The sequence below is a fragment of the Scomber japonicus genome, chromosome 17, assembly GCF_027409825.1.
Source record: "Scomber japonicus isolate fScoJap1 chromosome 17, fScoJap1.pri, whole genome shotgun sequence".
In the NCBI taxonomy this organism is placed as follows: Eukaryota; Metazoa; Chordata; class Actinopteri; order Scombriformes; family Scombridae; genus Scomber; species Scomber japonicus.
In genome coordinates, this window is record NC_070594.1 from 13,459,739 (window position 1) to 13,484,839 (window position 25,101).

A 25,101-nucleotide genomic window follows, 5' to 3' on the forward strand; every position below is an offset into this window, starting at 1 on the left:
TGAATATGAATGATAAACTAAAATAATAATTTGTATGCTCAAAACCATTACTTTTCAGGAAATTAAAAAATCCGCTGGAGTAATGAGATTTAGTCACAGCTCTATTTTCATACTTCTCATTGGTTAAATATTTGTAAAAACCCACAAACAGGCATAAAAGCTGACCAATAGTATTAATTTATGAAAAAAAGACAAAATATGGAAATACAAGGGGAGCACCACCACCACCACCACCACCACTTTGACTGATGTCACCCAGGACCTCAATGTCGAACTTAAACAGAAATAGTAAACCATATGAAGTCAGCAGGGACAAATTAATTATCAAAATAATGAAAATTTGGACTGATAGAAGCACCTGTGAGACACCCCTGGAACACCCCAGTCCGTAGGATTAAGGTTGATATTTGCATTATTTAAGCCGTCAGCTTTTATTTAGTGCCAATGCAACCAGCATGCAGTCTTTTTATTGTCAATGTTGAACTTCTACAAATGTGTCTTCTTGCTTTTGAAGTATGGTATGATTATATGAAAAAAATGACTGAGTTGTGTTCAAGTTTATTGGGCATACACCTTGGTTTGGACCCATACTTGCAACCCTTGGAAGAGGGCCTCTGCAAACAACAGGGACTTCCTGGCCTGAGCCCCACTTTTCTGTACACAGGTGCTTGCAAGCTGCCTGACAGTCATCACCGTGTCCAATTAATGCCACGGCGCATCCCTCCAAGAAAGTTAACAAGGCAACCTCTGCCTGCAGTTAGTCGCGTGGATACCCCTTTAAAAGGCTCACCATGTTGCCATCACATGCTCCAGCACAGAAGTAGGATGAGGATGTTCTTCTTGTTGTTGTTTTTGTTGTTGTCGTTATGTAAAACACACTCAGAAAGTCTGCAATTCCGGCGAGCCTGGAGAAAGACTTTTGCCGAGGATTTCCTCACTTTTGTGAACCGGGAGGGGGCCCGGCCCACCTCCGTCTGTCAGCCCTGCAGTCAGTCAGTCATGTTGTGCTGCTAGTTGTTGTTCGGTAGCACCACACAGGACTGGTGCGCAAACTGAAAGCTGCGTACAGTGTTAATACCAAGTGACGGATATAAGCGACGTGTGTGCGGGCTACTGTAGCCTACTGTACCTCCAGCAGCACTGCTCAAGGCTCGCATTGGAAGAGTGGATGGGATAGAAAAAAAAAGAAACCACAGAGCCCAAAAAAAAACCTCCTGCTCGTCTCGGGACAGGAGTGTTACCTCTTCTTGCGAGGAAAGAGAGTTGTTTGCTCCCGTCTCTTCTCTCCTCTTCGTCGATATTTTAAAAAAGGGGATCCCCTCGAGTGGAGTGGCGAAACATCGGCGACATTCGTGTTTATTTCCTCTAGTTGAGCTGCATCGGTTAAGCAGTCGGACGAGGCAGACTTGCATTTACCTAGCCATTTGGAAAACAAGGTGCCCCGACTGGCTACTCGCACCATTGAAAATTAAACGCTATCGTGCCAGCTACACAGAGAGCTACGTTACGGTAAGTAGCGGCTGCTCCACATTATCATTTCTCATTGAGCTTTTTTTTTTATTCAGGCAGAGCTGGGTTACATGGCCAGCTTTCCTCGTTTTTGTGTATGCTTTTTTTTTTTTTTTGTCATGTCTGGAGGACGTTGCAGAGGCAGATAATGGCTATGATGATGAAGGAGATTCCCAGGGAGTGGTACTCTGTTGGACTGGCTGTGCAATGTGTGTTATCATAACCCCCCCCCCCCCCCCTCTCTCTCTCTCTCTTTCGCTAACCCCCTCCCCACCGCCACCTTCTCCACTACCAGCAGCAGCTACGAAAGTGCAATGCCACAGCGATAATGGTCTTCTGTCCGCGGAATAGACTCAAACAAGGTCAATGATAGGGACACAGTAGCCTCGGAGCTTACTGATATTAGGATTGGCTGGATGGATGATGCACGGTTTGTTCACCTGGATATCAGTCCCACTGTGTGTATGTCTGTCTGTGTGTGTGTGTGTGTCAGGTATTCCACATGTTATGGGGACGTATGTTTACACAGTCGATTGTAGGGACGTGTCTCTCTTATGGGGACAAAAAGAAGCCCTTAACATAAATGATCGATTTTAGGGTGAAGACTTGGTTTAAAGTTGAGGATAGTTTATGGTGACGTTAAGGTTAGGTTAAGGCAAGTAGTGGTTATGCTTCAATCAATGTCCCTTGATTGAAACACAACTCTCTCTCTCTCTCTCTCTCTCTCTCTCTCTCTCTCTCTCTCTCTCTCTCTCTCTCTCACTCACTCTCTCACTCTGTCATTGGCTACTTTTGGGGACTACTTTCAGACTTAAGACCAATTAATTGGGGATGTATTGTTCAAATGGGGACAAAAGTTGTATCCTCAATTAGAAAAATCCTAGTTTTGAGTCAATTTTAAATTTAGGGTTAATATAAATGTCCAGGAAATGAATGCAAGTCTATGTAATGTCCTCAAAAGTGACTATGATCTGATATGTGTGTGTATGTATGTGTGGGTTATAAACTTTATGGCACATATATGCCTGTGGCATTTCTTGAGGGTTAGATTTGCTCTGCTGTGTGATTCATATTGGGCCTTTAACGGGCTGCTTTGGGGTTGAGGGAAAATAAACACATCGGCCACACTGTGTGAACTAAAAGAGCAGTCGTCGTTTTCAATTCAGTGTGTTGCTCACGTGAACTAAAAGGCTCGACAAATGCCAAAGCAATTAGCTGACAACACAGTTTGCCAATCAGGTCATAAAGGCAATGAGCTCATAACGGATGATGCTATTATGACATCATTGATAAACCACCCGAGGCAAGAAGCTGTCAGTGAATGATCTTCAGCACATGCACTGCTGCAAACCGTGAGAGGAAAAAGTGGTTAAAGCAACAGAAGTGCTTTACTGAGCAACAAATGACCTCTTTTCCAAAGTTATTTTTTGCCAAAGAATCGGAGCAAATAAAGTCCAGATTAAAATAAAATGTGGACTGAAGACTTCAGTCAAGTGTAAATATCTCCACAATTTCATAGACTCATTAAACTACACAGTTCATCAGACAATGCACAAGAAATTAGTGTGTGAGGGCTATTTCCTGTTTGTAGGCCTACAGATATCTAACCAGACTGGAATCTGGAAAACTAAAGCATAATTGTTTCATTCTAAATCATTTTAGTCTTTAGTGGCCCATCTTTAATATTTGGATAGTGCATCATAAGCTTATTTTAAAAGAAAAATTTGATCCATAGTGGGGTAAGAAGTAGTAAGACCTATACTATCATTTACTGTAAAAGTACAAGTTAAAGCTCTGTATTAAAATCCTACATATGCATCAATGTGTAAGTAACATTTTAGTGTTGTAGCTGCTCAAGGGGGGGCTCATTTTAATATTTTTAATGTACAATTTGGTAGTTTAATCCAGTGGTTCTAGACTTCAGCACAAATCTTTTGGTACATTGTTAAATAAAGGATGATTATTTTACTGCTATCTGCTTCAAACAGCTATTTAAATGAAAGTATCTGAAAACTTTAGAGGGGAAGTGACTCTTTGATGGGACTACTAACAACTCATGAATATCTGAAACGTGACAAGGGGCCCCAACCGGACACTGCTATTTTGTAAGAGGTAATAGGTCAGTGAAGTGTATTGTATAAGCTCAAAATGTGTTTTTTTAATGGAAAGCCATAATGAAAGCTAACTAGTACTTATTTCTGTAAAACAAATGTAGTGGGGAAGAAGCTTAAAATAGCATAAAGTTCCCAACTCTGGTCTGTCTTATGTTATATGTGTAAATTTTTTGTGGCTCAGTTTTTAAAGAAGTTGCTCCACCACTTCCTCATTAATCTGACTTTATGTTTTAATATACAAAGCCACCTTTTATCCTACATGTATTTCTCAATCTTGCTCCCTCTATCATAAATGAATTGCTTCCGTTTTGCTGCCAAATCTCCTTTTTCAAGGCTACCATGAAGCTGTCTTGAGTGTAAATGGAAAAAACAAAGGTGCCAGGCAACTCTTTGACACACTGGTTTATTGGAGTTGAACATTAATCTATGTGGAGTTTCTTCAGCAGACTTACGCTTCTGTATACTTCACTATCTTCGTACCTTTTTACTGCATTTTCTCTTTGATGTATCAGACCACACCTCGCCTCACTTAACCATCATTAATGTCATAAAACTTAATGTAGAAGTGTTTTAATGACTTACATCTAGACCCTTCATTAAATAGCACACAGGAACTAATAACTGAGCCATTACTGTAAAGGCTGTTATCAGTGGATTTCTGCCAACATTAAAATGTAATGCTTAAATCACTAACCAAATAAGGGCAATTAGAATTGATTTTGGAACAGTGGCACAGTTTGGATTTTAAAAACATCTTTCCACTCAGTGACTATCTTGTGCTTACTCTGGTGTAATGAACATGCTCATTTAATTTGTTTATCATCCTTCATTTGTGCTCATCATTGACAATAATTTGGCCTTTGTTATTATTTTTTGGTAGAGAGAAAGTAAGCTTGAAGTGTGATTCCATTTGCTGGTAGAATTATGCATTGATGATGATACACCTAAACATTTATATCTAACTGGCTTTGCTTACTCGGTCATCTGTAATGACACATAGATCTCCATTTAAAATGACTGATAAGTATCCTAAGGGTGCTGTCTTCTGATTTAGACATGTTAGAATGAGCATGGGTTGAATTCAATTTGGGTGATGACGCTTACTCAAATATATTTGCGCCTCCACGTGTGTTTCCACTGGCTGTCATTTGATCAGTTCCATACAGGAGCACCTTCTGATGAGAGGTGAGATTAGTGTCATGGTTGCTTGGTTTCATTGGAGGAGGCTTGTTTACGTTCGCCCTGCTGTCATTGTCCTGAAGAAACCTTGCCTCCACCAGCCAAATTTCCTGAAATAATGACATCTACTTGACTGTTTTCTACCCCATTAATGCCTGGCATTGCACACATTTTACACTACCATGTTAGTGTCAGCATGGTTGGAGAGAATGTGAAATGTACAGTGTACTTTGTATAGAAAATAATGAGATTTTAACATTTTAAAAAAAAATATAGCCAGAGCCTGACCTTGAGAGTAACAATAAATCTTAATATGTGTGACACTGTCCTTTTATGATGCCTTTATATTCAATTCCATAATTAACCCACTGTGGCCCTTCAACTGTAGACACTCTGGCCTGATAACTGAATTAATTTTCAATGCTCTGCTGTACTCTGTGACCAGGGTAACTGAAAAGCTTTTGTGTAAGTTTCAAATGGCAATCAGAGGTGAAAAAACCAAATGAATGCTGGTCACTGAGCAAATTGAACTGGGAGAATATTGTATGTCTTCAGATTTTGAGGCAGTCAACACTCAGACCTGTGTTTGAATGTATGGAGAGAGACTTGATTGCCTGGGTGCCTTTTTTGTTTTCCTTTTTAAGAAACCAAAAATGTATGAAAAAAAATTCTGCATACCTGAGTAGTGTCATTTGTGTCGGAGGAAAGTGCAACCTGTAAAACAAGAAAATGTCCCGCACTGTCTTGCTCACTGCTATATGTTCACTGAATCACAATGTTTCAATCTATCAAACCCTCATCAGGCATATATCTATATTTTTTTTAAACCCCAAAAAGAAACTTCAACAAAAAGCTACCCACTCAACTTCTTCTTCAATATTACCAGTTAGCTCTTTACATACAGTCTATGCTCTAACACAGAGGTGTCAAACTCATTTTCATTCAAGGGCCACATACAGACCAATTTCATCTCATTTGGGCCGGATCATTAAAGCGATGGAGGGAAGGAAGGAAGGAAGGAAATAAGAAGGGAAGGAAGGAAGAAAGGGAGGAAGGACAGATGGAAGAAAGGTAGGAAGGACAGATGGAAGGAAGAAAGGTAGGAAGGACAGATGGAAGGAAGAAAGGACAGATGGATGGAAGGAAGGACAGAATGAAGAAAGGAAGGAAGAAAGGAAGAAAGGGAGGAAGGGCAGATGGAAGGAGAAAGGAAGGAAGGAACAAAGAAAGGATAAAAGGAAGGAAGGAAGGACAGATGGAAGGAAGGAAAAGAACACAGGAAGGAAAGTGGGCCGGATAGCACCCCTTGGTGGGCCGGTTCTGGCCCACGGGCCGCATGTTTGACACCCCTGCTCTAACATAAGCAAATTGTAATGAATGCAACTTGTTAATCAGTTTTTTATATGTTCACAGGTTGCATAGACTACAGTCAAAATGAATCATTCAAAATGTTTTAAACAGTGTTAAACAGATTTTAGATGCCTACCTGAAATGTCATGTTAACAGCTACATTTAGTGAAGCCAAGTTTTCCTCTCTTAGTGTCGCTGACTGTTAGGATTTTGTCACAGGATCACTGAATGAGCAAACTAAAACTCATACAGACAAGCAATACTCCTCAGCTTGAAATCCTCATACAGCTGAAAGGTAGCTGTAAAAAGTTTGCTTCCTCACAGAGACCAGAGCTGTCGTCTTTGAGGCCTCACAGTGGTGACAGCTGATTCTTCTGTATCCAAAGTTTCAGAACATCCACAGAAACTTCTCTCAAATATCCCCTGCCGCCCAGCCCCCCCCCCCCCCCCCCTTTTTGCTCATTATGCTCTCAGAAGTCATTTTTGCCAGCTTGTATGTTGGTCTGAGTTCTTATGTGTTACTGATTGGCTCACTGCCCTGACACTCTGTTACATCCTCTATAAAATCAACACCCAAGGCAGCAATGCAAGGCTGTAATAATTTCACTAAATGTGTGACTATAAAACTTCTGCTCTGCCACGCCCCATTTTGTTTATAGCAACTGCAGCATCCAGATAAATAAATGCAATACAGTTACATTGTGGTGAAGTTGAGCTATAACTACTTTGCTTGGATTTAGGGAAAATTGCATCATTATGACTGCTTTTTTTTTAAACCCACATTGTGATCCCTGGTCTCCAATATAAAAATCTCAGCACCAACAACTCCACACTCTTACCTTTTTATAGACTGCAGTACATTGGTATTCTATTGTAAGTCATGTACTGCAGGATCATCTTATAATGAATGTAACTTATGTGCATACTGGGCTGCCTGACTAATGGAAGAGCAGGAGACATGAGGATTAAGTTGCTGAAGAAGCTGTGTATTTAAATTTGGGGAAAAATATGATTTTTAAAATCATGCAGAGCATAAGGATGTCCAGCAGATATTTACATAATGTCTTTTTTCCCATAAAGACTGGCCACATTTCAAATCTGCAGGACGCTGACCTCTGCTCTCCAAGAAAAAAGCAAACTACTAACCTTTTACAGCTACTTTTTATGTCTGTTTCAAACATAAAATGTTATTTCTGTCTTGTTTACACTACATACCTCTATGAATGACCCCTTTATTTCACCTCTGTGAACTAATCGATACCATCTTTTACATATAGCTTTGGCAGAGATATGCTCTCAAATCAAATGTACATTGTCAACATTTGGAGGTTTTCAAAGCCATGTGTGATTAGTTTTTAATGTAACAATAGTTGTGATTGGATCAGCGTATTGATTATTTGACATTGCACAATGTGACAATCACTCGAGTTGCTTTCTCACAGCACAAAAAGGCTGTAAGAGGCACCTTTTCAAAGAGTTTGAATTGATGTAATAACTGTGCATTCAACTCTTTCATTGAACGATGTGTGTAAAATTCAGCTCTTTCAGCTTCTCTGACTTTCATCACTATTTCTTGCTATTAAAGAATTGTGGGGTTTGGGCCAGGCAGTGAAGTGGCTGCTTTCATTGATGGCAGGTTCTGAGTCTTTTAGATTACATAACATTTGACCAAAAAAAAAAGAAGCCATTTAAACCCCTTCAGGAGCCTGAGTGCAAGAAAGAAAACATAGTAGACACTCTTTACAGGCCAGATGCCATTCAACTGGATAAATATAATATTATGTGTGATAACAAAGAGTTCAGGAGTGGTTACAACACTTTTAACAAGCAGAGAAACTAAAACTTTCGTGGTTATCTGTCTCTGTTAAATTGTACAGCATGAGTTTTTCTACTGCAGTGGCAGATGGTGTGCTGGAAATATTTACGATGGGTAACCTAGACTCAATCATTGCAGCTGTTGCTTTATTTGTGGCAAAATTGATTCTTTTAGGTTACAGATTTATGGCCACTGTTCTAGGTGGTCAATGTTTGACATTTTCAACAGGCAGGATGTGGAGTGATGAAGTCTGTAGCATGCAATTATAGTTCAAGCTTTTTAATAAGGTTCAGTAACTAGTGTTTGGATATAAAACATGTCTTTATCATAGTGAGATAAAGGAGTGGCAGTGTAGACATTGTGGCATCACAGCACTGACTAGATGCAAGCAACGCCCAGAACCTCATGGGATGATCCCTTGGGAGACACCTAAAAGCAGGGCGCAGGCAAGATGACGCCTACACCACTGCTTCCTCTTCTTACTCTAATAAAGACCTGAGCAGATATTAGTGGCTGCACCTCATTAAAAAGCTCTAACTACTGTATAACGTATGTGCTCCAGACCTCATGGCTGTACATCCTGCCTCAGCTGTGCTCTGTTGAGGTTTGATCTCTGCCAACAGGCCGTTCATAATCTGTAATGGATTACATTTTCACAAACGTGAGTAATCTTTTTGGCATAACTCTCAGCATGCAGTAAGAGAAAGTAACCAAGTACATTTCATGAAGTGCTCTGACATGTTCATTATCTGCTTGCATTGACTGCTGCTCTGTACTTGTATTACTATTGTACTTTTTTTTTTACTCAACTAGATTAATTTTATAGCTTGCTACCAAACAGATTATGATACATTCAAAATATATGGAGATAGATAATACCTAGCGAACACTGAGGTCATGTCCTTGGTATTTGTTGTGCTAATTTAGTGTTTTTTAGCAGCCTGGGGGAAGGTTACGTACACATTGTGGACATTTTAAAGGCTAATTCCAGCTTTTTTAAAACCAAATATACACTCACTGGCCACTTGATTAGGAACGTCTGTAATCTCATGCAACCTGATACCACAGCTTTGTCATAAATTCTACATTTACACAGCTTATACAGTTTCAGTTTTCGTTGACACTGTCAGAAAGGTGATCATACTGCATTATGGTTATTATTGAGGTAGTAGTGGTTTTGTTGTAATATTTTGTCAACTCCATTAACATACATGAGGGGGAACACCATTCAATATAATGCACTCCAGTACACCACCACTACCCACTGTGACCTCAGTATAAACATAAAGTAGAATGATCACTAACGAAACTGAAACTGTACTTCATAAATGTAGAATTTATGGCAGAGCTGTTTTATTGGATTGCACAGGTGTACCTAATTAAGTGGCTGGTGAGTGTATATTAATTTAACTAATTTGACAAAATACGTAAAGGATTCAGAACTTTCCCACTAGTTTAATTAGCAGTGTGAAAGGCATTTAGACTTTCATGTTGAGGAATAAAATGTAAGAAATATATACATGATTAGTAAACTAAATTAGTCAAAAATGAAGTCTTTAGAGATTCCAAAAGTATACTTATTATATTATATTTTTTTAAGTATACATTTTGCTGACAATATCCCAGTACTTCCACTTCAGGTACATTTTTAGTAGTGTGTTATGACTGTTTATACTTCATAAAGAACACTTCCACCGCCTGTGTGTTTATTACAATTAGACACACCCAATTGGACAAGCTTTCATTTCCCATAACTGTGAGGCCATGTTGATGCAACTCACTCATGCCCCCTTCTCATTTGGACATGTGGGTGTTTTCTTCTCGATCTGTTTGAGTTCATGTAAAAAACATATAGGTGCTCTGACTTCCATTATTCTCACAAATATCATACATAAATAGGTCTGGCAATTATTTTAAAAATGTACTTCTATCATTTGTATTCTTTAGAGCATATTACATGAGTTACAGTGTACTACAGTTAATTCAGGGGTCATGAAGATTTTTGGCTTTGAAGTGAGTTTTAGGCTGCTTTACTTTTCCTTTACATCCCTCATCAGAACTTCGTTAAATGGGAAGCTTTTAAAAAAAAAAAACCTTATCTCACATGCACCACATGGGACACTGTTGATACCGTTTTGAATCCCTTCCTCCTTGTTAATCCTCCCTGAATTTCTCTAGACGTGTTTCAACAGTCTGGTGGTTGACTGGTTGTGCTTTGGTCACGACAAATGACAGGGTGAGGCTAAAGGGGGTGAAGGGGTGGTGGTGGTGGTGGGTGGGTGGGGGGGTGGGGGGTGCAGTAACATCCATCGCCCATGATGTAGCAACGTGTTTTAATACACATGGCACCAAGTTACACGGTTACTGCAAATATTTTAGTTTCTTATCCAACCCCTGCCCTACCCAACACCCCCCCCACCCCCTCCCACCGACAGTCAGTCCGTCACAATAAACAGCTGTTTGTCCGTCATTGGAGGACGGTGGTGTCAAGCGAGGCTGGTCCGTGTGGCAATTGGTTCAGATTAAGTTTTTCTGCAAATCGGTGGAAGCCCAACCAGGAAGAGCACACACACACATACACACACACACACACACACATACACACACATCTCGCAGGCAGCGCCACCGACCGTCCTCCACTCCCTCCCCAGCTCTCCCAGTTACGGAGCTCTTGCCATCGCACCAGTCCGGCTTCCCTTAGCTCTCTCTCTCCCCGCAGGTTTTGCTCGACGGTTCCCGGCTGGCAGCAGGAAGCGCGTAAGTTACCAATCTCGATGGTGTGTGTGTGTTTTTTTTATTTTGTTGCTATTTCGCCCTGAATGTTTGAAGTTGTTCCGACTGCCCAGCCGTCCAGAGAGGAGCGCAGAAACCCATTTTTCGCTTCGTGCACCAGAAGCGATACACTAACACAGGCTGCTGCTGCTGCTAGACGTGCCATATCCTCCCAGCTTTCAGCCAGGACTCTGATCATATCAGCCACCGCGTTCGGTAACGAGGAATCCGGTTAGAAAATGTGATCAGGAGGGGTGGCTGCCCTTGTATTTTGCTGTGTGTATTCGGGTGCCCCCCCCCCTCTCCAGCCCATATTTAGAGCCTGGCTGGCTACTTCAGATGGGCAAGCTACGTCAAGCTTTACTGTATCCTATCCCACTGTCTTCCTCAGCCACTGTATGTATGTGTATATATATTCACTTACACATGTAATATAAACGCACGTCCTCGACATCTCAGCGGACGGTGCTGTAGATCAAGCTCAAGGCTGAGTGTTGGGAGAAGTAGGGGGGGGGGGGGGGGGGGGGGGGGGGGAACCCAACAGTGACCTAATGTTTTAAATTCTTGTGGTTTTTTTATCTCTTGATAAACCTCAACATGCCAGCGCCTCGTGTTATAGCTGCCTGTCACCAGCTGTGACATGGAAAATGGAAAATATAGCAGCCACCTCAGTTTGATCCGCAAAGACTACCTTAGCCAGCTGTGGTTTATTTATGTCTGATGTGTGGGGATTTTTGCGGGGGGTTTTGTGGCTTTCTACCTGCAAGTTGAAGGCAGAAACGTAGTGGATGAGATATTAATCACAGGTGTAACACCGGTGTTATGGTGTATTTGGTAACCCATCAGATTATGTAGCCTGTAGTGTTGGCAGAAGTACTCCTATCAAAGCCTATCAGTACCACGATGTATAAAATACTTCATCGCAGGTGAAAAATTCTACTTCATACTTCAGTAACAGTACAACAGTATTACTAGCTAAATTCACTTAAAGTATGCCTACCAAAGTAAAAGTACTAATTTAGCAGGAAATTGACCACAGTATTAGGCTATTACTTTAGCAGTACTAGACACAGTATTACCACTCTACTTTTTTTTTTACTTTTGATTTTTGAATCAATACCTCATTATAAAAATACTTAATTACAAGTAAAAGCATCCTGCATTTAAAATCATACCTATTTAAAATGATATAATTATTACCAGATAAATGAGTACTTTCGCTTTAGGACTTAAAGTAGGGTTTTAGAAATAGTTTTGATTTGTGGTATTCATACTTTTACTTCCAGTAAGGAATCTGAGTACTTGTTTAAACACTGCAGGTCACATAATCTGATGGGTCAGTGAATACAGTGTAACACAGGCTGGTAATATGTTAATGTGACTGTATATGACAGCGCTCACAGTGTGACTGACATGGTGCGGGGTTGATGTGTGGTGGTTTTCTTATTGGTCAGTTAGTTTGTTAACCTTTTTGTTTTGTGACCTTTTAAAGTAAAGCAATGTGTGTCTGCGTGTGAGCCCTTTTCACAAGTTACCATGTTAGTGTGCACATGAGTGGCGTGCAGTTCAAGAAACAAGTGATTTTTTTCTTTTCAGATTTGTTTAAATAAGTCAGTATGAGGGTATTTTAACAAAAAAAGCTATATTATTAGTTATATTTTACTTAAATATATCATTTTGAGATTAGGGATTTGTTTCCCCAACTCAATCATTTTGTACAGTCCCTTAAAGAAAAGATATTGATACAGATTCATTGTAACCCCCTCTATTTAGCATTTATAAGCAGTGCATGACACATTTCAACTACACGCCATAGTGTAAGGCAGTTTTCAATGATTTATTAATGTCTTTGATTAAAACTCCTATAACCTCTTAAAAGCATTCATCACCAGTGTATTACTGCTTATTAAGATAGTATAATGTTCTAATCATGTATTATCATTTTTCATCAGTATATATACAATACATTTATAGTTTGCTGCATATGTGTACAAACAGTTAATACTAATGCTTTATTACACACTATATCAAATTGTATTGTAAGCCAGTATATAAATATCTCAGAATAGTTATGAACTATAAACAGTTTAAAACTCTTACCTACAAAAAATGTTTAACCATGAAAAGGAGAGACAAGTTTATAAATGTATTGAAATCTGCTGCAGACATCTGATTACGACTATCTCACACCACTTTTTCATTAACTGTTAATACACATGTTAGGAGTTATAGTCCATAAAACAATGAAAATGACCTTAGTTTGACCTGTGTTTTAAACCATTTTCATCAACCATGTCCATCCAGTATAGTGCTTATCAATGCTAAATAGGCAGGATTAAAATAAAGTGTATCGATTTTCTGTAACAGATTGTAATCCTTCATATCCTGGTGACCCCTGCAGAACAACATAATGCACTGAATTTGTGGCCTGTTATTATTAATATGATATGTGGATATGTTCATGTAATATTCTCAAAGTCACTCTTAATGTCTAGTATTCACTTCTGTGGAGCTTCATATTGTGGCACTTTCATCTCATAACATCACAGTATTGCTATACAATTCCATTTAAAATACAGCCTCTGTGCTTAACACTCATTTACTGTGATATATGTGTTTTTTTTTTACTTTTTGCTTGTTAATATTTGAAACATGCTTCTAGTTGAATTTGTAGGCTTGTGCATAAACCTTGTTGGGTTGCATGAAACATTTTTAGTTTTGATGCAGTGTGTGGGTGCTTCAGCTGTGCTTCAGCCGAGACAAAAGGATTAGCAGAGTCTATAAGTTATTATTAAATTGTAGTTGTGAGTTGGGCATTTTTGTTTCTGTTCAGCGATTACTAAAAATCTATCCGGCTTGCTGTTTTACACACGTTTTCTCAAGGGTCTTGCATGTCTTATCATTAAAAAGAAAAGAAGTGTGCTCTGTGTTTGATGCTCTGAGAGGAGCTGATGATCTGCTTTCTAACCAATTAGAGACAGAGTGCAGGGTCATTGATCTTACTGTATATGAGAAATTATTTCTAGAGCATCACCAGGCCTGTGTTTAAAGAGCCAAATTGCTGTTTGGCCAGAACGCAGCCACATGAGATAACATCTTGCAGGTTATACCTCCCCAGTGCTCCCCACTTAAATTACACTTCTTAGCAGTGACACACCACTGATGAAAGATTGTCTTTATGGGTTTAAAAAAACATGATAAAAGCTGCCTATTTAAGTTAAAGTTGTACATTTTTGAACCCTAAAAGAGCCTAGAGATAATTTTAAGATAAACTTTTGAACTAGGTCATTTTTGTCTAGAAAATATTGGCTTGATGTGGGGAGTACTGCAAATAAGTGCTAAATATTTGTATGTTTAATATGAAATGCATCAAAATAATCAATTCACTTTAGTATATCAATGATTTTTTCCCGAATTCAGACTAAAATAAGAAGTGAAACACCTCTGAATGTTTTGTTTGAAGCATGTCATTCTTGTATTAAATACCAGCATCAGCCATCAAAACTGATGACATGTTGTCTGAGAAGCACAGTTAAATGTCCTGACACCCACACAAAGACAGGGACCACACACTACATGAATTTGCCATTTTTCCATAGCAGATCACTTTAAAAAATGTTTGACATTGTTTCTCACCTCATGGTATTAAAGCTATGTGTACCTGGCATGTCTATCGCAATGTTTGCTCCTCCCAATAAGATGAATGAGCAGTTTATACAGAGTGGAGGAGGCAAAGCAAGTTTAAGAAGTTGCCATTCAGTTTTTTTTAAGCCTGGAGCTAAAACATGCATTGGCTATTGCCAGGATCACTCACACATTTCTCTCTTGGACCGCCTTCACGTTGCACAAGCCTCATCAGATTGGGACGGACAAAGTCAAACATGTTTGAAAAATCTTGTCAGGCTTTGACTGCTATGGAGTTGTCAGTTGGGCGAAAGTCTTCAGTCCCGAATGTGTTCCCATTACAACGTAATCAGCCTCAACCATCAAGCCTTTAGTGTCTTTCACTGCCACGCTAGTCTGAACAGATGCCCTGGCCTGTAATTCTTGAAGTACAGCTCTTTACAGAGAGAAGTGGAAAATGTTACAGTGATAAGACCTGGGATGATTGTTTCTAGGGATAAACTGATAACATCACTATGATCTGAAATTCATTTAGTAAAACGTGTTGTTCTACACGAGTAGAATAGAATGACAAGCATACATCCTAAAATTCATGTCAACAGTGTTTTTGGGGGATTTCATTAACTGGTTATGGCTAATTATGGGAAGTAATGATGTAGGTCAAAAAGCTCTTGTGAGTTGATTTAAAAAATGATGGAAAATGTGTGATTATAATAGCTTTATGGAGTTAATTTCTTTCTCATCATTTGTTACTTTTTAGTTTCAGCTTTCTTGCAGTAGTGTTGTGGTTTAGTGGTGTCTTAGCAAGTGGTTATAATGTCGGTAGTTGTGTGTGCTTGATTAGCTAGCTACCAGTATTTTAACAATACTCATCCATGTCATACTCTGTAATGAGGTTAGCAGGTTATAGAAAGGGGGGGGGGCAGGTTATATTGGGGGGGGGGGGGGGCAGGTTATATTGCTTGAGAGGAGGTATTGCCTTAAAAGCCAAAGTCTTATGTGGAAGTCTATAAGGTGATTGGCTGCAGTAACAAGTGCACTGGTACATATCTGTGGCTATTTTAGGTACATATACAATAATCCCCCTGCCCAGAGGTTACACTGTATTCCTGCATATTGTCCTCCACTAGACCACTTGACTGTACACTAAAGTGCAAAAAGTATGTACAGTTTAAGCTCTAGTATAAAAATACATGGTCTTGAGAAGAGAGTCTTAACCCAAAAATGTAACCATCTGCATATGTAAATTATTTAAAGAACAGTTTCTTAAACAAATATACAAATTCTTTTTTAGTTGTTGTTATGTTTTAATCTTCACAGCATGCTCAGTCTTTGATCTAATTGTTTGTTGATAATTGAGCTTAATTGCAAAATGATTTTGCAGTGAGCTTCTGGAGTATTTACTGTATTGTATCATAGATGTATGCATAAGATTCTCTTTGTGTTCATAACATGGTCACATTTTGATATGGACACATTTTGAAGACATGAAATTAAAGTGACAAAAATGTTGCCTGGTGTGAAGAGGCATTTAGTGAGCCTGTTAACTTGTCTTATTTTACTCTGTTGAGCTTAATGTTGTAGTAAAGCCTTTTTGACATCTTCCTGTCAGACTAAACATTTCAGACTAAACAATTGGCCTTAACAAGCGGTTATTTGCATGCTGTGTGCACACTAGGTGATAAGGCAATGAGCGCAGTGAATGAATGACAGAATGCATCAGTTTCTGCTGCGCAACATAAAACACACACACACACACACACACACACACAAACCCGTTATAATGAGAGGCTGAGAAACTAGCCACATGATCAAATGAATTCAGTCAGATCACAAAATCATGCAGCTTAATTATTCATCATTAAGCTTCTTTACATATTGAATCAAATGTTATGTTTAAATCTAAACTAGAGGTTTATGTAAGATGGTCGATATATTTGTTATGCTTGTGTCTCATTGGCTTTTGCTTGTTTTCATTCAGTTCAGTTCTTTCTACACAACAGCAGCTCTTCCTGCATAATCTGGATTTGAATAGGAAATAATGTATTAGATGATGTTAATTGTGCCAAATACACCCCATCAAGCCTGCTCTAATCAGTCAGCTTGGTCCTTTGCCTGCTTATCATAATATCTGCTGACTGATAATAAAAAACAAAAGTTATAAAGATGTTATTGATGTTAAGAACCACCTTACAGGATTCAGTTAAAAGCTTTATTTGTAAGCAACTTAAAGTACAATGTAGATCACTGGTTGTTAGAAGAAGATGGTGAAAGTAGGATGAACTTCAGTTTTGACCCGTTGTTGGTTTCTTATGTCTCTAGGCCTGGTGGAGAAGCATGTGATGACTCACGCAAGGCAGAAGGGTTCCCTCCAGCAGAGCCACAGTAGCACTGAGTGGTGGGACAGCTGCCCTCTGTGGACACATGGTGGCACTATGGGTGGCGCCTGGCCAGAGCGCTCCCTACGATTCGGTAGGACAAAGAAGATAAGCGAGGTCATCAAGCAACGGAAAGTCATGGCCAAGAAGGTCAATGACAAGAGAGGAAGAACCGAAAAATCAGATCAGCACAAAAAGCCGGACCGGAGGTGCGACAAGAAACGCAACAGGAAGTCGTATCCTTTGCGGGGGAGGACTGGAGGCTCAGATGGAGAGGGGCTTAGTTGCCACGTCCTCCTCACCCGATTGGAGGAAAGCATCCGCGAACAGAAAAGTTCTGAAGAAAGGGAGAGAAAGATGTCTCTCAAACAAAAATCCAGAAAAGGGAAAAGCGGCAGTGAAAGAAAAGAAAAACAGTTATCACCAAAAACTAAATCAAAGTCGACTAGCCCAAGTCAAAGCGAGTGTATCCATGTCCTGCAACCACGCAAGCGGCGACTGGCCTCTTTGAATGCTGAAGCTGTGAACAGTCTACTGCTTGAAAGAGCCACTGACCCTCAGCCGGCAGCCAAACAGGCTAAGAGACAAGAAGAGCCCATGAGTGGAGGAGGTTCTCTGGATGCAGATTCATCCAGGAGTGGCCTCCATGGAGGTCCGAAGGCTTCACGAGGAAACACCGGTAAAGCCTCCACGTCTCACAAACTTGAACTGTGCCAAAGCTCTAAGCAGGTCAAGAAGGCCAAAGCCAACAAAGGAGAGGAGAGCAGGGGGATGAGTCTGGAGAGTCTGCATGCTCCCGCCCCAAGGCGCTTGGCTGGTCTCAACGCCGCAGCCCTGCTGAAGTTAACCAGCTCGTCCGCTACAAGTAAACAGAGAATGAAGGCTGCACCCACAGCTACTGTCACATCAGACGGCAAGGCTCCGGCTGCGGTCCCCACCCCAAAACAACACTCCAGAGTCAAACACAAAGGGCGATCACAATACCATAAGGGGAAAAAGGACTCTCACTTGCACAGTGGCTGTACAGCTTGCAAAAAGAAGGCGGATTTTGAGCCCAAAGTGGAGTGGGAGACAGGCAGCTGCACTCACAGACTGACCAAACCCGGCTACCAGTCACGCAGCATGCTAGCATACCCGCTAAAGCAAGTGAAGGAAGAGCAGCTGGAAACCGAACTGAGCCCGTACTACTGCTGTCCCCCAGAGGGCTCAGTGGAATACTGTCACCGCTTGGCCTTCTTCCTAGGCCAGCAACCTTACGGAGAGTCCGACGATCAGCCACTTAACTCAGCCATGACCCCTGTGAAGCGCGAGTGCCTCGTAACCTCACCGTCCCTGACGCATTCCCACCCGCATACAGCCTTGACCCTCAGCCCCCACCCTTGCCTCTGCACCGCCGACCACTGCTTCTCTAGCTACTACGTTCACATCGCCCATCCGACACACACTGGAACAACGTCAGCAAGCCTGGCCCCGCGACCTCTGAACTTTTCCCCCTCCAGTTTGTGCCCTAATCAGATGACAGGCTCCAAGCTGCTGGGTCCGCGGATGTCCCACTCTTCGGGGTTGCCCCATCCTGCCTACTGCAACACGGTGACTTCGCCCTGTTACGGTGAAGCCTGCGGGATCAGCGGCTACACCTACAGAGCCATGCCTCCCGTCACCAGCAGGGGTTGCTCTTTCAGCACAGGATGCACTGGATGCACGCACAGCATCAAAACAGGTGAGTAGAAAATATTATTTGATTTGTCAAGTATGATTTGCCACTTGTTTGATTCACTCTTCTTCAGTTTTCTTGTGTAGCTGCTATTATGAAAAAAAAGTATTACAATGTTATAATAGTTGTTACAGAATTAAACAGTCCTTTGTTGTTTAATATGTGCCTCAAGCTATCGGTGGCCCAACAAGTGTGAACATTTTTGGGCTTTGTTTTTTTCCTTTTTGTTGCTATTGTTGTTTTTTTGTTGGTACGAGCTTTGAAAGTGCCCCATAGCTTGAGGCTCTGACTTAGATATTTCATGATAAGGGTGCTGCAGGCTCAAATGTTGTGTTTTCCGTAACAATTGTGTTAAATATATATATAGCTGAACTGATGAATAAGATAAAAGAAGCAGGTTGCTTTTAAGCCAATCTACAAGGGAACCGTGCAATTGCTCATTTAATAGTTTCTGTTGTTTTTCCACTCATTTAAAGCAAGACTGTGTAACTTTTGCTGAACAGTGACCACTGAACCTCCTACCTTAAAGATCCCCTCCAGACATGTTTTAAGAAATCTAAAACATACTCTGTCTTGAGGAGTAATTTTCCCACAAAAAAACAATTCTGTTACCTTATGAAAAGATGTCTCTGGCTTCTATGATTGGCTCCAAATTAGTTGTCACAAAGTCACAAATCATGCTCAGCATTAAATGAGCACAGTGAAGACTTTCCACTTTCACTTTTCATTAATGTGAAACAGCCTTCTAGTGTCAAACTGTGCATATACATCATTCTGCACAGCATTCAACTGAAGGAACAAGACAAAAAAGAGTGGTGGGTTTTACTAATATTAGCTGAAATGAGCAATCATTAGCTTAATGGTCACACCAAACCAAGTCAGGCTGTTGCAGAAAAATCCCTAAATGTATTGAATTGACTGTGTGTGTGTGTGTGTAAGAGTTATTTATATAATAACTAATATATAATTGTGTTATTTTGTCTTTGAAATCATTCATGGTCTTGTTGCTTTGAGTGGTAGTTGTATCTTGTTTGCTTTCTTGCTGCATTATTCAAAAGTTTGGCATTGTCCCTTTACTTTTTCAGAGGGTTACACCTCCCCTCAGGGTGACCACAGCTCCTCCCTTCTGGTTCCCCCCTCCATGCCCATCTCCAGCTGCCCTTTATCCAGCGTTCCCACTTCCACCCAGGCTAAACCCCACCTGCTGACCCCGCTGTCGGGGCGAGACCAGCCCCAGGCCAGATTAAAGCTGGCCAGAGAATGCCCGCAGAGCACCAAACCCTCCAACGGCTCCCTGTCCATGGGCCGCACACGGCTGCCCCAGAAACAGCCGTCGCCCGTGCCAAGCCTCAGCAGTGCCAAACAAAAGAGAGTCAGCCGCAGACGTGCCACCAATGGCTGGCGGCCTGTCGGGATGCCCACAGAGAAGGAGGTTTTTATTGCGGTACGTTATTTGTGATTGAAGATGAGCGAGAGATCAGAGAGCCATGCGGTTGTTTCTCTTGTGAGAGTTTTTTCTTGTATACCTGATAATACCCTGTCAGTAAAAACCTTAGCTTCCACACAGCTGCCTGACAGACAGAAGAAAAAAAAAGCTCTTCGGAGAAAATATAATTGTATTCTGACCACACAGCTTCATGTGACAGATTCCTTTTTGTCTTTATAATGAGAATTATATCGGTTCTCGTCCATGTGTGTACGTGCATGTGTACATGTCTGTCTCAGGGAGAGGATGAGACCGCCCTGCGGCAGTGTTATGAAGGAGTCGAGAGGGACGGTGAAGTGATACATGTCAGAGACACTGTGCTGCTACGATCAGGCCCCAGGAAGAAATCTCTCCCATATGTTGCCAAGATATCATCACTGTGGGAGGACCCCAAAACAGGTAAAGAGGCGAGGAGGGGGAGATCACAGATAGTAGTCGAGTAATGGATGGATACACGGAGAGGACATACAGACAAGATTGCTTACCTGTTTGTGTGTGTGTGTGTGTGTGTGTGTGTGTGTGTGTGTGTGTGTGTGTGTGTGTGTGTGTGTGTGTGTGTGTGTCACCTGCCATAGGAGAGCTGATGATGAGTCTTTTCTGGTACTACCGACCCGAGCACACCCAGGGAGGCCGAGATCCCAGCGCACACTGTGAGGTGAGGCTTAAAGGACTCTTGCATGATTTATTCTGTCCAGTAACGACGCACTGCAAAGCTGTTTGCCCCTCTGTTAATAACAAGGAAAAAAATGAATGCAGGATGAAGAGAGTGTGTACAATTAATTGATCAGTGATTATTTGTCATCACCATTCCAAAAATTGAAGATTGAATGAACATACAGTTATTTAATTAATGCTGTGCCAGTATTTTATGGAGATCCAAGGATGCAATATTAAACAAATGCATTTATTTATTAAATACATTTGGTCACCATAATATTTTATAGAAAATGTAGAAATATCAGATTACCCAGGTAGTGGCAATACCACCATACAGAGAAATAAAGACACACTGTTACAACTCAAAATGAAGTGTGCTGCGTTCAGGGATTGACTGAAGAATAGAGAATATTCATTGATTTTACTTTTAGGAATGTCACAGCATTGTTAGTACTACTTATAAAATCCTGTTGTAAAAGAAAAAAAAGGACATCAATTTTTTTTCTATTGCTTATGTTGCCTTTTAGATTAAGTCAAGCAACCATAACATTATAGTTGACAATTTGTAATGTGTTTGTATGTGGGAGGAAAGGTTCTTGAAGCACTGAGTGAGGGCAGGTTCGTCATTGCATATTTACCGGTGCAGCGTAATAGAAATGCAGCCATTATCAATGATTTGTTCACTGCAGTTAAGTGATAATGCACAACAAGGTATCCTGATGGGAGAAAATAACGGACGAGAAGGAGGTGAACAAAACACCCCCCTTTTGCACAAATATTGAGACACTTGCAGCTGCTGGAGCCATCATTATCTTTCTCTCACCAGCCCTTGAACTGCTGCAAGTTGGCAAGCTCTTCAGTCTAACCACAACGCCTGAAACGATGATATCTCTGCCACCTTAGTCGTAGACAAACAAAGAAAAAGAGAATCCACTGCTACAGTAGAAAGTGAACAATGCTCATATTTCTGTTGATGGTGGATCCCCACAGCATGTGTTGAGTGAAGCACGAGTGTTTTTTTTCTGTTAGCACATGAGGTTAGAAGGCACAATACTATTGCACATGAATAATTACGGTTCCCTCTGTGCTTACAGTTTGAAAAGTGTTGTCATTTCTTCAGCCTTTAGTCAGCACAATAGGAAAAACTTGCGTCAATGTGACAATGTACACCCACTGTTGGTTTCAGAATGAGATTTTCGCCTCTCGGCATCAGGATGAAAATAGTGTGGCCTGCATAGAAGACAGATGCTACGTTCTCCCATTAGCCCAGTACTGTAGGTGAGTAGACACACACACACACACACACACACACACACACACACACACACACACACACACACACACACACACACACACACACACACACACACACACACACACACACACACACACACACACACACACACACACACACACACACCATATACACATCATCAGACAGACAGAAACACACTCACAGATAATCGTTAGCAGAAAAGCTTTTCAAAAGGTTTGGAGTCGCTCCTTTTAATTAACACCTCAGCTGCTGAGAAATGTGGAAGCTCTTATCATACATCAGTGACACTGTAGCTATTAATGAATTCCAGTGAAGGTCATGTTTGTTTGGACATCATCGTGTTTGAGTTCAGTTGTTGTTGTTTTTTTTCATGTAAAGGTGCACCACAGTAGCATTAAGACATATTTGATTTGTGCTTCATATCTCAAGCAGAGTATCACCTTTGTTTTCTTTCCTCCTGTGTGTGTGTGTGTGTGTGTGTGTGTGTGTGTGTGTGTGTGTGTGTGTGTGTGTGTGTGTGTGTGTGTCTGGGTAGATTTTGTGCCTTGGTGAAGCGGCGAGCCGAGGGCGCCCCACCTGGCAGCGCCAGCGTGGTGCCCTGCTGCCCCGACTTCGCACCCCCTTCCCACCGCTGTGTGCCCACAGATGTCGACCCCGAGCTGGTGTATCTCTGCCGGCATGTCTACGACTTCCGCTACGGACGCATCCTGAAGAACCTGCAGTAGAAGGAGAGGTGGCATCAAACCCATGAATTAATCATCACCTAGCTCCCCCCCGCTACACAGAGAGAGGGGGTTGAAGGACTGAACACCCCTGTGTTTTCTGTTGGGCACCTCACCATACGAGGGAAGGGGGATGTTGGGGTCTGGTTTTGTCAAGGGACAGATGAAGCAAAAATAGTTTGTGACACCTTATGAAGCACAGATCCCTTTAGAGGACTAACGTGGAGTTACAACGCGATGAATTGATCCATCTCAGTCAGAGCACCAATATTTCCTGTTTGGGAAGAGGAAGGAAGGGAGAATTCATTTATCAGCTTGGATTTTTTAACTTCCACCACACTCAGAGGTTACATGGACCATTACCAAGCTTGTGTATGCCCCCCCCCCCCTCCCGGCCCCCTTTCCCCTCCCTCCACACACCTTTGCCTGCCAGGAATGATGAGTACCAGGCTGGACTGGACTGTTGTCAGTACTGCATTTCCCCTAAAGCATCTTAGCATAACAATCATGTTTGTTCCATTTGTAAGCCAATGGCTCAGGGATGGTCCGGCGCTAAGGTGCTTCCGGAGGAACACAAGCCTGCGCTGTCAGCTCAATGTTAACGCTGTTCAACCATCCAGGGTGAAGGAGCAGCTAACGGAGAGAGTCGTCTTATTTCTCCTGATTTGAGTTTGTCTCAGTTGAAAGAGCGAGTGTGAGAGTGAGTGTTGTCAGTGTGGATAAATGGATAAATGTGGGTATGTGTGATGGTTTTTTTAGGCGGCTTTCAGGCAATCAAACCAAACAAGCAGCTTTAGAGGAAGCAGAGCTCTCTCCCTGTCCTTTCTCCTGTGTGCCACAGCACACTGACACTGATAGAAACATTTTCATCTCGAACAATGCTCTGCGCAGTCTAAAATACTGTACATGAAGGGGGTTTGTCAGACAGATCTTTCCTTACCAAAGTCGACTCTAGAGCAGGGCTTCTTTAACTTGGGATCAGGACCTTTAAAAAGGCTTTAAACTGGTTTTATTCATGACAAAAGCCCCAGCAGACACAGTCCTGGCTTGAGGAAGCTTTGTTCTAGAGAGGCTCTTCTAAGGGTCCAATAGGGAGAGCCCTTACTGTTGAGCCCTGTGAAGGTTTATGAAGAGGAGGGCCATTGTTCATGGTTATTATTTTTTAGTTTTCTCTTATATTTCTCCATCTTTGATGTTCCCTGTGACTTGCCTTATGACCTGCAGGTAGAGATTTAGGCAGCTAGTCTCACCATGTACAACTAAAAAGTGGTAGAACAGGTGTACTGTAGTCCCAAGAAATAGGGTTTGGTCGACTGACTTGACAGCTGTGACACAATCACTGGAGATGCACATTGAAAACGCACTGTTTTAGGGCTGCAACTAATAGTTATTGTCACTATACATTTTCTCAGTAAATGAGTTGATTATTTTGACTATAAATTAAAAAATGCCCTTTTTTGATTAACCATTCCCAAGGTGACATCCTCAAATATCTCGTTAGGTCTTATAACAATCCCACAGATATTCATTTTAAGATGTGTATGTATAAGGAAAAAAAGAATGAAATCTTTACATTTGAGGGCATTTTTGTATAGAAACTGACCAAAACAATTAGGGCAATTCATTTTCTGTCCGTTGACTTGCGTTGCAGCTCTACAGTCGCACCAAATGGTTTTATCCCCCATTGCCTCTGTGAACAGTGCACTTTTCACATCGTTGAGCTGCTGCGCTGTAGCTGCTCCCCTCACTGCTCCCCTCACTGCTCCCCTCGTGTCCCAAAGCGCCAACAACTTCTCAGAAATGTCTGTTCTACTCGCTCTAACTCTATACCACACACTGATTTCTGTTCCTCCTCCTCCTTTGAAGCTTCCCCTCCCCCGTCAGATAAACCAAAGGATGTCACACAAGCCAGAGTCCCTGTCTCCTCCCTCGCACTTCTTCTCCTTGTCAGCACTCCAGCCCTCGTTCCCTTGTTATATTGCACTAATCCATTCCTTAATTACAACAAACGTGTTCAACTTTTTTTTTTTTTTTTTAATGTTCCAGCTACTAATATCTTACCGGGGGGAACATACTGTGTATCATTTATGTGTGTGTGTGTGTGTGTGTGTGTGTGTGTGTATGTGTGTGTGTTTTGTAGAGAAGGAAACAGTAAGGATGTCATGGCTGCTTTTGTCAGTGCAAACTGTATATTTCTTCGCCAGTATAGGAGTCGGCCAGCATGTGTTCGTCATGTTACCTGATGCACAACCTGTTGAATCCCATGGAATTTATACAGTATATGTATATATATATTTATATATACATACATATACATATACATTACTAGAGTCATTCCATTTGAATCTTTCAATCAGCTCTTACATACTTATATAAATATACAGTATATATATATGTATGTATCCACAATGTTAATGTGATTAGATTTCAACAAGGCATCTGGATGGAGACCTTGACTCGTTGTGCGGACAAACATAGCACCATGTTAGATGTATGTTTGGATT

At 41.2% G+C, this 25,101-nt stretch overlaps 1 protein-coding gene across 2 annotated transcripts; it reads left to right on the plus strand.

The window, feature by feature from the left end:
• Positions 1 to 1,111: 1,111 nt before the first annotated feature.
• LOC128377329 (bromo adjacent homology domain-containing 1 protein) lies at positions 1,112 to 25,101 on the plus strand. 2 transcript variants are annotated; one of them, XM_053337260.1, is made up of 7 exons: positions 1,112 to 1,509; positions 16,687 to 18,462; positions 19,542 to 19,900; positions 20,182 to 20,341; positions 20,518 to 20,597; positions 21,786 to 21,877; positions 22,411 to 25,101. In XM_053337260.1, exons 2-7 carry the CDS (start codon positions 16,707 to 16,709, stop codon positions 22,598 to 22,600), a joined length of 2,637 nt encoding a protein of 878 aa, XP_053193235.1. In that variant the 5' UTR covers positions 1,112 to 1,509; positions 16,687 to 16,706; the 3' UTR covers positions 22,601 to 25,101. The 2 variants fall into 2 exon arrangements, with proteins under 2 accessions (XP_053193235.1, XP_053193236.1); XM_053337261.1 differs by lacking the exon at positions 1,112 to 1,509 and adding an exon at positions 10,543 to 10,725.